The 14,912-nt window shown below is 41.1% G+C and overlaps 2 protein-coding genes across 2 annotated transcripts in view; both read right to left on the reverse strand.

Annotated features, from left to right (window-relative positions):
- LOC107656605 (hepatic leukemia factor-like) overlaps positions 1-2,016 on the reverse strand; it is an 8,870-nt gene extending 6,854 nt beyond the window's left edge. The window contains exon 1 of the mRNA XM_016444501.1: positions 1,000-2,016. Within this exon, the coding sequence (XP_016299987.1) occupies positions 1,000-1,192 (193 nt within the window). The 5' untranslated portion in view covers positions 1,193-2,016. The remainder of the gene's footprint in view (positions 1-999) is intronic.
- A 2,884-nt stretch (positions 2,017-4,900) lies between these two features.
- Positions 4,901-14,569, reverse strand: znf865 (zinc finger protein 865). The gene is made up of 3 exons (XM_016444502.1): positions 14,179-14,569; positions 13,757-13,873; positions 4,901-11,200 (listed from the first exon to the last, which is right to left on the reverse strand). Exon 3 carries the CDS (start codon positions 10,383-10,385, stop codon positions 5,853-5,855), a length of 4,533 nt encoding a protein of 1,510 aa, XP_016299988.1. The 5' UTR covers positions 10,386-11,200; positions 13,757-13,873; positions 14,179-14,569; the 3' UTR covers positions 4,901-5,852.
- Positions 14,570-14,912: the final 343 nt, after the last annotated feature.

The raw sequence follows: 14,912 nt of genomic DNA on the forward strand, positions 1-14,912 counted from the left end.
GGGGGGGGGGTCGTACTGGTAAATGTGAGTGCTTCATGAGAGATGAGCTGTCATCTCCAGCACAGGGGCTTTTGAAGATGAAGCTTTGGGAATATGCATCGCATAGTGATAGCTGGGAAAACGCGGTGGTTTTTACTCTACAACACAAATGGAAAGTGGGAAACCGCAGTAATAAATAGAATGAGAAAGAAGGATATTGGTGGAGAGTGGGAGTTTTCAGCAGAGCCAAACAAAGCACAGCAGTGGAAAATTTACCAATAACAAACTCATATTTAAAGAATGAACAAATACATTTTGATAATACAATGCTGGCCATTTCCTTAAAGGCACAATATGTAAGATTTTTTTATTCAAATATCCAAAAACCACTAGAACAGTGTTATATATTTTGCTGACTTGTGTACTTACATTATCCCAAATGATCAAACTACGCCTTTGTCTATTTGCTTATTTTGAATACGCGCCCTCTAGTGGCAAACATTACATATTGTCCCTTTAAAGTGTTGTCACAGTATTTATCCACCCCTTCCTGATTACTTTTAACCTTTATAAAGCCGAAGTGACTTGTATCATCCACAGGAGGGCGCCATGTGTACATCCGTATTAAGGCAACAACTCAATGCATTTTAGGATGGCATCCCTTTAATGGCAGCCATAGGAGCTTCAGAAATCCCTTTAAGAGAGGGGAGAGGCCCTACATTTCTTTAATTTGTAGTGAACCCGTCAATTCACATCATTTGTCAACGATTTAGCCATCGAGTTGAGGAAGCAGCCTGACTGAGTGAAGAATAGAAGATGTTTCCTGGTTGCACAGAACTGAGGTAGATCAGTTTAGAGCTCGTGTGAGGCAGCAAAAGTTATATTGCTGCTCTCTATTTGTGATTTACCTACACCAACATTCTTTTTAAGCAAAATGACATCGTCGATAACAGATAATCTTAACAAAGACACTATTTAAAAGACTGTAATAGTGGATTAGTGGATGAGATAGAGAGTCACCTTTCATCTCAGCACAGCAGTCTTTCCCTCTCTGGTCCCCTTTAATAGGCAGCTGAAGAAGGGATTTCAGACTGGCCATGGAACTATTCAGGTGGCCATTGGTGGTGGTACCTGCAGGGTTAGCAGGACCGAGCTGTGGACTGGCCCCTGCTGGAAGGTCAGGTGGCAATAGCTGAGAAATTGGCCTGGACATTCCTCGGTGTAACACTTAGTCCAGGTTCAACCAGCTAATAACTTTTCAGATCACTGGACAGTTGAGCTGGTTGACTGAATCAAGTGTTCCAATCAAAAGTAGAAATGTTCTAAAAACAGAGTTTGGCAGTCGAACGAACGCCTCGCGCCTTGGATCAGGGGGTGTATGGAAGTTTCTGAGCATTTAAAATTCGTATTCACAGTCCTAATGCGCTCCCATTAGGAAACTGAAGTGAACTGACGTCCTGTATGGTCCTCTCAAGTGAGAAAGATCCCGGAGTTCAAGATCAACATCCTGTTCAAACGCACTGGCTCCTTTTAAAGAATATTGGGCCGATTGTTTCGCTTTCAGTAAACCTTCCGTGGGATCGCCGCTTATTTGTTGACATATGTCATCGCATTTAACTGGTGCTCCTCGCGTCCAGGACAGAAATATTCCCCGAAAAAACGAATGAGTTGGATTAGACGGGCGTCCATGAAGGCAGAGACGATTCAGTCCCACACAGTCGGCAGGAAACTGCGAGTAAACTATAATATAAGACTAAATCGAATCGAGAGAGCTGGAAAAACTCCGTGTGCAAATAAAAAGATGGTTCCCCTCTTCAGAATATAATAAACAATTAAACGTGAGCTGTGACGGTTAAGACTGATGGCTGTTATTATTCCTCTGCCCTCTTTGTTGCTCTCTCTCTCTCTTTCTCGATATTTTTGTAGCTAACCTCCGCAACCTCTTTCTTTCTTCGGGCACTCGGTAAAGCGAGCGCTCGGTATCGTAGCAAGAGTCAGCTGGAACGTACACGGGCAGCGCTCGTGACATCACCTCTCACAGGGGAACGGTGCCGAAGGGCGGGGCTATTTATTATTCATTGTACACACCTCCTCGGTTAACGCCCACAATATGATAAACGAGCCGCTCTGGCCAATAGAAAGTGTCCCTGTGTACATATTAATGTCAGACCACCGCTGTTTTCACTAACCTTCTGTGCCGTTACATCTTCACAGAGCGAACTAATTTGACCGGGAGGCTACATACATCCCAACAACAGGACAAAGGACAAAGCTACATGTGCGGGTCAATGACAAAAATAATTTTAAAAACTGACTGGTTCTTAGAAATGTATTCTTAGCATTTTTGTTTTGTTGCCTTCAAAAATCTTGATTTCATGACTAGAAATGCTTTACTTACTCCTACTTTGCTTCCTTTTCCCTTGAACAATCTTAATCATTTTAATTAGTTTTTTTAAGACTCACTAAAAATGTCAAAATGACTTTTAAATCGGACATTGAATTGACACTAGTCATAATAAATGTGTATTTTAGACATTTTGTAAGAATCATATTTGTAACTTTGACAGAGCGTCACGTCATTTATCATTATATGCGCTAGAGATGTTGCCTAGTAAGATCTGCTGGGCTGCAATGAGTATACAGTAGCTATACTGTCTATGAGAACGTGCCTGCGAATGTAAACAGATATGACAAAAATCAATATTTGCAAAGACACAAAAGACTACTATTGGAATTGCAATAACATTTGTCTGGTCCGTCCAAGTCCAGACTTGCTACTCTTAGTAACGCTGTTATTTCTAACCATCATCATATTCATTCATTCTCTAATTTATTGCTAGTTGTCATTGGCTAGAATAAGTCAAAAAACGTGAGCATGTCAGTTTGGCCGACACAAATGTATTTCTACAGTACCTTAAGGCCAGCACTAGACCTCATAGCAAGCACATGGCTCAGGCACGCGCGATCGCTACCTACCGGCGGCCTCTCCTCCACGCGATTGGTCTAAAGTAGGTCAGTATCTGCCCTTCGCGAGATCCGATTGGACAAAACTAGGTCAGTCGCTCCTCCCAGAGTTCTCCCCATGCTAGTGCCGCGTGAGATGGGAGTAAAACAACATGCAAAGGCGGCTTGGTGAGATCTTTGTTGATTAGTGCCGGCAACTCTTATCAGATGCAGAGATCAAATAGAATCTGCTTTTGCGTGTTTAAAAATGAAAACAAATACTACGAAGGTTCCATCCACAGGGATTGTTATGCATAGACTGCCGTTTTTGACTGCACAGCTGATAGGTTTACTATGCACAATTTAAAGTGTGAAATTATGATAATATCTCTTTGAAATAATATTGAAACATCTGATCCTTATTAAGTTGTATGCATCAAAGGGCAAGATATAAAGAACTTTCTGGATTTGATTTTCAACTGCATAGTAAACAAGCTTGTAACTTATATACATATATGGAACCCCCTTTAACAAGTGAATTTCCATTGGCTTTCATTCCTTAATGATTCAGGGTCTGCACAGTCATGGAGAACCTAGAAATATGAGAGAATTTTGAAATTGTGACTTTTAGGCCTGGCAGAATCTTTTTTTTTTTTTTAAAGGTGTGGAAATTTCTATAGCGAGTATATCTTTTTCTAGTTATGCTCAGCTCAGTATTTCATTGGCTAGAAATTGTTCTTCATAAGTGGGTTTTGAAAGGCGTTTAACCAGTGATAAACAACTGAAAAGGTCATGGAAAATAATTGGTAAAAAAAAATGGGGGAAATGCAGTTACTACTGGATAAGAGTTATATATATATATAAATAGAGAGAGAGAAACAAAAAACTAGCAAAACTAGAAAGATTTACATTCGCTATGTAAATTTCTATAAACTTTTCAGGCCAATATATCACAACTTAACCTGAAATTGCAGATAAATCCAGGTTTTCCTTGACTGTAGGAAACCTGTATATGGACTATGACTTTTCAACCTGAATGTAAAGGAGAACCATTCTAAAACAAAACATGAGAATACAAAGTAACAGATGTGGAAACAAATTAACATATGTATGATCCTGGGGGGAAAAACACAGAATTGTTGGTATTGTGCATGATTGTGTCCAACAGCCTGCACTGTACAAGCCTTGCCAGGCAAATCGAGTTGATTTGATTCTGGAGGACATTGCAACAGAGAACATTACTGCCACCTAGTGTACATTGTTTGCAAATTGCAGTTTCATGTTAATTTCAATTAAGGTCATGTGAGATGATGTCCTGTATTGAACATTAAACTTTTGCTTGGAGACAACCGAGAGAGAAACTAAGTGAACAGACGGTCGTGTTCCTCTGACACACCGAACCAAAGTACCCTTAAGGGCATTCTTCCCTCCACCTCTAATACTGTGTGGCACTGCAAAGGGCTTGTACCAACACATCCAGCACCATGGCACCAGGTGCACAACACCTGGTCATATCCTCTCATTTGATGTTTATAAATCTTTTAACTTATATGCCATAACCAATTAACCCAATCTGCTTACCGTCACAAAGAGGCAACACTCTGCTTCTCATAAAAATTCCAGAGAACATACAAAACACTCGAAACAAAGACTGTACATTTTCAATATTTTTATTTGCTTTCTGAGAAACTCAACATTACTGTTGACTCAGAAAAAGAAAACAGCTGTTTAGTATTTATATTTTGTATTTTAGTTTACTGAGAGGAAAACATTGGGACAGTAGAGCTAAGTAAAGTATTGAGAATGAATACAATAGTGTTGGGAAAGCTGGGCTAAACTGTGGTTTGGGTTAACAGATCAAAGGGGCAGGGAACAAAAATCACACGGATACATATATTCCCCACATCTTACAATGACAGACCCTGCCACAAACCCACCCACCCCTAAAATAGTAAAAATTATTAAAAAAAAAGTATACTTTGAATAATAAAAAAGAAAGAACTGTTACTTAATAAAATATAATACGCATTGTACAGTACAGACTGGCTATTCCTCACTCCCGCTAGCCAATCTCACAACCAAAGACATTAACACTTGCCATAGAAACACCTGCAAAGGTTTCTTTACACATTTCTTAAAAACAGATGACATTAAACACAGGAACATGGCATTAGCGACACCATTCTGTCCCCTCCGCGTCAGCTCTGCAGAATATTTTGCACGTTTTGACAGTTTCACTGCAGCAAGTCCTCTTTGAGACATTGTTAAATTCAACATGGAGTGTCATAATTGAGGTTGTTCATAGGGAATACACACACTATGTACTTGATTCTCTTCCCAAAACCAGTAACTTTCAGTTCCAGGTCAAACATTTGCATTTTAACATGAAGACAGCAAAAGTTGGGGGGGAACAAAACAACACCACGATGAACAAAAAAGCTACGTATAATTGAGAGTAAACAAAGGCTATACCGTTAAGCTCTGAGTACTGGGGGGAAACTAGTTTAGAGAATAGATTGTTACTGTTCAAATTAGTTCACTTTCACTGGTATGCATCCATCATTGCAGCACAAATAAAGTTACGAAAATACATAATGAATGCATTTTTAGAGGATAGAGATGCTACCATTACAACAAAGGTGCTACCAAAAAAAAAAAAAAGTTCCATAATCTAGAATATTCTTCCCCTTTGGAGAAACCGTGTTAGAGATCCGTGTCTATAATGGATGGCTCTTTAGGTACAGGCTTGTTTTCACGTGAACTGAGTCTTTTATTTTGAAGTGGCACTCCTTTGGTTATAGTCTGACCACGTTTAAGGAGTTGAATGTGTGGCGATTTCCAGCAAAGTCCTCTATGCCTACTTGCACGTGATCCTTGCCTCGAAAACATCAGTTTTTATAGGCCTTCTACTATCTCAGATGCCACTTTACTTAGTGCCTGTAACCTGTCACAACTGTTGATCTTTCAGTCTGGTCCTCTGCCTTCTGAACATTAGTCCCCTTTATTGACATTCTGATTCCTCTACTGACACACCGACAAGCAAATTTGTGGCGCTGCAGGAGGGTGCCATTCCAGAATCGAGAGGGACATCGAGAGCAAGAGAATGCCCCTTGAGACAGGTGGTGGGCCCGATGACGGAGAGCTGTCAGTAGCCTTCGAGAACGTTTTCCACAGACTATGCAGCGCAGACGAGTCCGACGGCCATGTTTTCTTGGCGGATGCCTGGATACACGGTGCACTGAAAGAGTTATGCGGCTTGAAAAAGTGGTAAAGGGACAGATAGGGCAAGTATATGACTTTAAGGGAACAATAAGAGACCGTAGGCCTCTAAACCTTAATCGCCCCACACGCCATGTGCCTCCACCTACATTTAAGCCAAGCCCTCCTCCAGTAAACTTGGCCCATTTCAGTTGAGCTATCCACTTCTTCCTCTTTTGCTGCTGCTGAAGCCTGCACTTCTTTCGTTTTAAATACATATGCCTCCTGGCAATTTCGTAAGCATTGAATCCAGTCATCAACTGCATGCTACTAGTCAGTTTATATTTTTTCTTTTTTTTTTTTTTCTTCCTCTGGGTGGCATCTCCCTGGGCCTGAGGGCTTTGCTGTAGATGTTGAGACTGCATCGAAAAAGGGTGCTGTTGCTGGTGATGTTGAGAGTGCTGGGGTGGTGAAATGTGGATATGAGGTGGAGTGGAATGAACATTGTTACTTGGAACCCCTGAATAAATTAGCTGCTTCCCGCTGATTGGTTGTTGAAGCTGGAGGGGACCCATAGTGGGGTTTGAGTAGTGCAGATGCTGGGGGTGTGAAGTCACATTTGAACTATGATGTCCTGATTCTGGATTGTAGAAGAGTGGAGAATAGCCAGCAGTATGAGGATGCTGCGTGAGAGCGATGGTTGAATGGGGCTGTTGTACTCCATGACTTCCACTTTCAGGTATTATATGAAGGAGTGCATTGGTTGCAGCCTCACTCTCGGAGACAGATGGAGCAGTTCCAATAGATTCAGTTCCTGTTGGTTGTGTTGTAGGCCCAGTACGAGTCAAACCATGTTGAGATAATCTATGTCTGGTCAGGCTGTTGGAGTAAGAAAATGCCTTACCACACACTTCACACGAAAACAGTTTCTCCCCTCCGTGTTCATGAATGGCTTGGTGATGGGCAGTCAGGTGGAAATGATGGCGGAAAGATTTCCAGCAAATCTCACATGTATATAGTTTAGGAGGGGGTTGGTTGCTTGTGCTAGCATTAGATCCTTGAACTTTATCCTGAGAATAGGAGTAGTAAGAGCCAGGGTTGGTTTGATTGGTTTGATCGGGTTGATCTTGATTAGTGGGTGCCCCTTGATTTGCAGCAGATTTTGTTTTACTCCGCCTCGGCTTGAAATCTCCCCGTAGATGCAGTTTTTCATGCCTTTTCAGACTCTGTGCATATCCAAAATCTTTTCCACAGAGGGTGCATTTGTAGTTCTTCTCCCCCGAGTGAACAGTCTGATGTTTGGTAAGGTGAAACGGCTCACGGAAGTCTTTACCACAGATGTCACAATGAAATGGCTTTTCCCCTGTATGCACACGTTCGTGTCGACGTAAGGTCTCGCGTCTGCTAAAGCCCCGACCACAAACAGTGCATAAATAAGGCCTTTCAGAACCATCTCCAGCAGAGCCATTGCTTCTCCGACGTTTCACTCCTTCTCCTGGAGCCCCACCAGGTCTCGGCTCTCTTTTCTGTCTGGGCTTCCGTGGCCGCTTGGGTTTGGCATTAGGATTGTTGGCATTCTGTGAGTTAGGCTGCTGTTGGGTGGGGTGAGATAAGGGTATCATTGAACCACTCAGGCATTCTTCATTCCCACCATTTCCTGCAGATGTAGATGAAGAGGCCCTCATAGACCCAAACCCAAGCCCTCCTAACAGACCTCCGATAATGTCTCTCCGTTCCTCTCGTCCCCCAGTATTGTTCATCTCAGCAGGCAAGACAGAGGCAGCAGCAGCTGCAGCAATGGCAGACATGGCACTACTAGTGACTTCATCTTCAGAGTCATCCAAAAGTGAGGAGAGAGGCAGATGCGACTGCGGTTGGTGATGGTGCTGCTGATTTTGAGGGTGTGGAAGAAGTGTTGGGGCTAAAGGAGCTTTTCTAAGGGCCGGACTTGACATGCTGTTGCTACAGGAGTCTCCAGAGTAGGATGATGGGTTGCCCTGTTGACGACGATAGTCATCGACTCTGTAGGACGTTTGGTAAGGATCTCTTGAATACTCAGGATTATACTTCTCTTCAGTTTTGCCCACAGGATTTTGATTAACACTTCTTCCCTGTGAATACAGACTGTCACAAGACATCCCTGCTGTGCCATCCTCATTTTTGCAAAATACCAATTCTTTTGTGTCATCCATTTGTCCACCTGGAAATTCACTTTCAACCTTGCCCTCTACTGAACTTATTGAGCTACCATCACTGCTTCTAGATCTCCTCCCTGGCTTGCCACAGTTACCTGATGCAGCATGGTTAAGCAAAGAAGTGCTCTCTCTAAAGCAGCGGCCACAAGCAGGGCAGCGGTAGGGCTTCTCTTCATGAATTTTCTCATGTCGAGTGAGAGATTCTCTGCGGTTGAATGAACGCTCACAGACAGAGCAGGCATATGGTCGAGCTCCAGAGTGGATAACGCCATGCTGAAGGAGGTGTCCTCTCTTCTTGAACCCCTTTCCACATTCATTGCAACAGTATGACTTATTTGGACTTGAGCAAGCGGAAGACATGGGGTCTGTATTCTCATGCTGATGGTGAGCATTTTGTGAAATTCCATCTTGTGTTGAGTGAGGATGATCTGACTGATGCTGATGACTTGGGTTTGTGTTTGTGCTGCTGTTGGGACCACCACCATCTTCTTCATGGCAGCGTATGTGTCGGCGAAGGCTTGGGAGGTGGGTAAAAGTCTTGCCACACTCTCCACAATGAAAGAGAGGTTCTTGCTCAGGCTGTGTGATATTGGGAGTCATTGATTGCTGATTTTCGGGCTTGGGGTTTTGAGAGATATTTGATACCAGCACAGAAGCAGAATTTGAAGCTGGGGCAGAGGAAGAAGAGGAGGAGACAGTTGAAGAAGAGGAGGACGGTGTTGACGAAGAGAGGATGGAGGAGGGGTCACCACCAAGACCCCTCATACCAACCCCTCCACCTCCTCCCACAAGACCAGAGGACCCATCATGACCATGTGCCCCAGAGCTGGCATGGCAGTTAGCACTGCTTGTACTGCTGCTACTGTTATTATCTGACTTCCTCTGGGGCAGGTAGCCAGCCATGGCTTTCTTTCTCCTGCTGCCACTACCTCCACTTCCTCCAGCCCCAGATCCGCTATCTCCTTTCCCATCATCTTTTAGTATGGAGAGATGGAGTGGGAGTGGCAAAGGCAAGCCTGCTTCTTGTTGCATTAGGGAAGCCAGTTGATTAGACGAAAGAACAGGAATACCTTGGAAATCAAAACCACCAAGAGGTGAAGGTTGGGGGGCAGGGTGTAGAGGGTGGTGTGGATGCGCATGACTGTGAGGGTGGGACAACGCATGAGGTGGCAGCTGCTGCTGCTGTTGTTGGGGCTGGGGAGTTGGATGACCATGGGTGTGGGAAGGATGGAGGGCTGGAGGAGGAGCAAGACCTGTATTTGAATCTGCAAGACCGAGATGATTATGGGGACCCTGCTGAACTAGAAACTGTTCTAAACTGGCATTTGTGGGCACTCCAGAAAACAGGTATTGGTTTGCAGCGAGCATGCAACTGAACTGCTGGTGCAAACTTCTTGCATCAGACTGGGCTCCGACTAATCCAGCCACTGAGCTGCTACTGCTGGGGGTATTATTAGAAGTGGTGGTTGAACTCGAAGGGGAGGGCGATGACGAGGATGGCCCAGGAGATGGCTGAGGAACAGAGAGGCCAGGGTGCAAGGGTGGTGGCGGTGGTGCTGATGTTACAACTCCTCCAATTACCCCAGAGCCTCCTCCAGTACTTCCTCCTGCAAAATCAAAACGCCCCATTCCTGAGTGAAGCTGCTCCTGCGCTAGTGCAGCCTCAGCAGGGTGAAATGTGCGTAAGAACTGTGGATAGCCAGAGGCAGAACTGCCACTCCCACTGCTGCTGCTCATCTTGCTTGATTTACGTGTGCTTTGTGAGGATGAGGGTTGAGTTTGTTGTGGAAGAGGTGGAGGGGGTGCACTCATTTTGGCAAATAAGGATGAAGAATCCGCAAATGCATTACTTCTAGATCCTTGAAGGGAACCAAGGCCAAGCCCAGACAGGAGGCCACCAGATGCCTCACTCTGTTGTTGCTGCTGCTGTTGAAGCTGCTGCTGGTGCTGAAGTTGGACCTGCTGTTGGTGCTGCAGTTGTCTTTCCAGCCCCAGTCCTTTGAACTGGTGAGCCTGGTGTCCACTGAGCATTTCTAAAATGTCCATAGGGTACTTTCCAAACTGGAACATCTCCCTCTCACTGTTGAGGGGTGATCCTAGGATTTTTCCCCCCTGTTCACTTGTTACTGCAATAAAGTGGACAATCTAACCTAAAAAATCTGGCACTAGGGCCACTAATAATCAATATAAAGCTTTAAAGAAATCTGCTAGCAGCTCCAGTTAAAAAAAATGCCTGTGTGGGAGTAATTTGTCTGATGTTGTGACTGTCCATCCCAAACAAACAGAGTTTTGGCTATAATAGTGGGCCACTACATGTGATAAAACTCTGGAAGTCTTGGATTAAATAATAATCTATAAATATAAAAAAAGGGTAAAAGGTGATTTACAATATCATGCAATAAACACAGGTCTGCATTAGTCTTTCAATATTACTATATCTACAGTTAAAACGGTAAAAACATGTCCTAATGTACTAATACCATGTATTAATCTACTAATACATGTACTAATACCATATGAAAATTTGCTTCACAAAATGTGTTTATCACTACAAAGCAAATCATGTAGTGTTGAAAGCCATTTAAAACTAAAGCAACGAGGGAATGCCTTTCTTTCTTTATATTGGTGTATTCCTTTGACAACTTCTGAATAAAATGGTCCCACTTTTTGATTTCCTCAGTAATGTCTTCATTTAAAGTGAAAATTCTGGTGAGCAATTTTTTTTTTCTCAATTGTTCCAAGTTGGAGTGAAAGGGTGAAAGGTCAGATAGTCCACAGGGTGTATCCAACCTGTCGATAGCACCTCAGCTGGAAGACCACAAACACAGCAGAGTGGTATGACCAAGTAGTTCTTCCTCCTCTCTGCTGTGGGAACCCTGTCAGGCCTGATTTAAAGAAAAGAGAGATCAAAAATAGTAAGAAGATTTTTAATCAAAGGATAAATATTTCAAAACAATATCAAAAGATTGGCACAAGAGATGAGAAGCAATGACTCAAAGCAATGCAAAACATAACTTTCTAACACAATTCAACAAATATATCACATTCTACCACAAAAAATCCTAAAGACAGATAAAAGACATACATCATAAGATAACACAGAGATAAAACAATCTTAATAGATTTTTACCAAAAAGAAGCATGAGCAGTTATACTGTAAAAAACATTTAAAACCTTAAAACCGGGATATCACAAGTTCTATTACTTTGGTACTACAATAATACCAAAATTAATTACTCAGAAAAAAACACAGCAGTTCAATTTAATTTTTAAATATGTACATTAATATTTAGCTTTAATAACTACTTACATAAAGGAGCATGTTAAATGTAATTTTTCAATAGTTCAATATTGTTACCAATAAAATAGTATTGACAGAAAACCAACCATAAACACCTGACATCTAAGACAATTTTTTAATTATTTTTAAATTTAGTATGAGGCTAATAACTCCATCTATGTTGCCAAATAGCGTTATGACATGCAAACATTATTCATGTATAACATACACACGATAACTTGAGAACTAAGCAAATAAAAAGCACCTTCATTAATATAAACTGTCCACATTCATTCATACATTCCTGTAAGGAATGTAAGGTAACTGAGCTTCAGCTGTTTTTATGTATTTATTTATTTGACATTTTATTCAATGCAAACAGAAAGCATACATTTTACACTTTTGCAAGTTAATAAATTCCTTTGAACTTTCTACTCAAAGAATCCTGGAAAAATGTATCACAATTTCCACCAAAAAAAAAAAAAACACAAATCAAAAAATGCAACTGTTCATCACCATTGATAATAAACGTTTATTGAAAACCAAAACAGCATATTAGAATGATTTCTGAAGGATCATGAAAACTGGAGTAATGGCTACTGAAAATTCAGCTTTACCATCACAGGAATACATTCCTTTTTACAATACATTCAAATAGAAAACAGATATTTTAAACCGTAATAATATTTCACAACATTACAGTTTTTAGTGTAGATGAAGCAGATAGATAAATAGACCAGCTCACACACACTCAAACCTAAATTAGTTCTTAGAAGTCCTTACAGCTTTCAAAAGGAAAGATGCTGCAACTATTTAAAATACCACTGGTTGTTTTACTCAATGTAAATTCAGTTTTAATAATTATGTATATGACATATATAATATATATAATATATATATATTTAATATATATGACAGATTAACTAAACCATAATGCCTGACGTCTGAGGGCTAAGCCAAATAACGTTACCAGGTTAAAATCAGTGTGAAGTTATCAGGTGCATCTAGGTCTGAGATGAACTGTGCATCACATTGTCAGATATGCAAGCTTTGTTATGACAAGCAAAATTTATTCTAAGTAACTTCATAATATTAAGTATACTTCATAATATACATAACTTAATTAAGATCTAAGCAAATACGTATCTTCATTAATAAATAAACTGTCCACATTCATACATTCCAAACAAAGTGGTCCTTAGAAATTCTAATAAGGACATATTTTGATAGATATTATACTTGTCAAAAGTAACTGAGCTTAAACTAAATGACCACTGTAGTGTTGTCAAAAGACCCGGTATTTCGGTACCAAGTCGGTACTAACAAAATGAAAACGTTACGGAACCAGGTTTTCTTAAGTCACTGGTTGATTTACTCAATGTAAATGACCCAATTTTCCTGAATTTACCTTCAATAGATTTCTAAAGACAGACAGGTAGATAAATAAATACTGAGGCAAAACAGTTCATCCACACATTCTAATACAAACTGGTCATTACAAGTCCTTAAATCTGTCAATATCAAATGCTTTTATCTGCACAAATAAAATCCTTATATCAGTCAAAACAAAAGTAACTGAGCTGAAACTACTTAAAAATACCGCTGGTTGTTTCTCAACATAAACAAAAAGTACCCAAATTCACACTTGTATAGCAATTTACGTATTAAACAAACAGCTGTCAAAAGTGAATCAATTTACACTGTTTTCACCTTGAATAAATATATTTTAAAATTACATATAAATATACTAATATAAATTTAAAGACAGACAGATAGACAGATACATACTGAGCTATAATAAAAAAAAAAATACACCAACCAGACATTCATCCATCCACACATTCCAATACAATCTGGTGTTTAGAAGTCCTTAAATATGACAAAATCAAATCCTTATATCTGTCAAGTCTTTACACCTGTCAAAAGTAACTGAAATGCAACCAAAAACACTGGTGACTCCAATACCAATAACTCTAATACGAGAACATGCATGGAAAAACAATCAATAATCAGCAATTCACTGAAGAAGAAAAAAAAACATCAAAATCAAGGGCTCAGCAAAGAAAATCAAATGACGGCACAATGTCAACATCAGAGACAAAGGACAAAATATCCACGCAACTACAATTAAATTGAATTAAATAACTGAAATTAAACTTACCAAATCCTTTTTGGTTGAAAGAAAAGCGCCGATTGTTCTCCGGGATGGTTATGTGGACTGTGAAGGGGGGATGAGGGAGAGGGGAAGAGCCGAATTCCCTTTTTCAATCACATCCCTCTATGGCACAGCAAAAAGTTTCAAAATAGTAAATTAGAGCAAAATCAGACCTGTTAAAATTACAAACAACTTGGCGTTATCATGCACTGATTTAGTTCAAACGTCCGCATGCTACGCGTTGCGTAGAGGAACAACATGACAGAAAAACAAACATAAACAAGCAAGTGTCTGTGAGTGCAGACATCCCGTCAGATGAATTCAGGCTATAAGCCCACCTCACTCTGCTAGCCTCTTAGCTAGCTAAATAAAGACGTCGTACCCTTTTACATTGCAAAAGAATGCATTCAAAAGCTTTGGTATCCCACCTGCTCGTGAACGGAGAAAGTCCTCTTGAAGAGCAATGCGTGAAAATAATAACGCTAAAAAGGGCGCCGAAAGCGTAGACGTGCACAAAGGCGGTTTCCGATTTCAGGTTAGCAGGTCATTTTTACTCATCCCGTGGAAAAACACTCTCGCAGGCCTCTCCATCGCTTTCGATCCGTTAAACAAACCCCAATTTCCGCTGGCTGCGCTCGCTAACGCTCAACCTCGCGCGATGGCGTTCTCACCATACGATTTCGACTGAAACTGCCCTTCCAGGCCGTTTTCCGCTTAATTTTTATGCGGATTATGGTCGGCCAAATATTTTCCGCCCCGTGTCAATTTTTAGTGCCCCCGTCTTCCTTCGGGTACTTCTGTTCGCCTCACAGTGGTCGTTTCCGGGCAGTTATACAAGTTCCGGGTGGTGTTACACGTTAAAACGTCCGACATTATACTGCTTAGCGCACTGAAATCAGTTCGTGATGAAGTGGAGTCAAAGAAAGACTTTTTCATTCATGGGTTCATGCTGTAATTTATTTGAGTTTATTGAAGTTGGATGACAGGGACATGATCAGAAGTTTGTATTTTACGGAATTCGTAGTCTCGTAAATGTTACGGGTTAGTAAACCAGTCTAAAAGCGCCGAAAACAAATGGCGCGCGACGCGTTCTAAATGTTCCAGTGTTTTGTGACGTAGTAACACATTTTCAAAGCACACATTTCACGAGCTGCCCGCGCGA

The sequence above is a fragment of the Sinocyclocheilus anshuiensis genome, unplaced genomic scaffold (genome assembly GCF_001515605.1).
Source record: "Sinocyclocheilus anshuiensis isolate Anshui unplaced genomic scaffold, SAMN03320099.WGS_v1.1 scaffold1393, whole genome shotgun sequence".
In the NCBI taxonomy this organism is placed as follows: Eukaryota; Metazoa; Chordata; class Actinopteri; order Cypriniformes; family Cyprinidae; genus Sinocyclocheilus; species Sinocyclocheilus anshuiensis.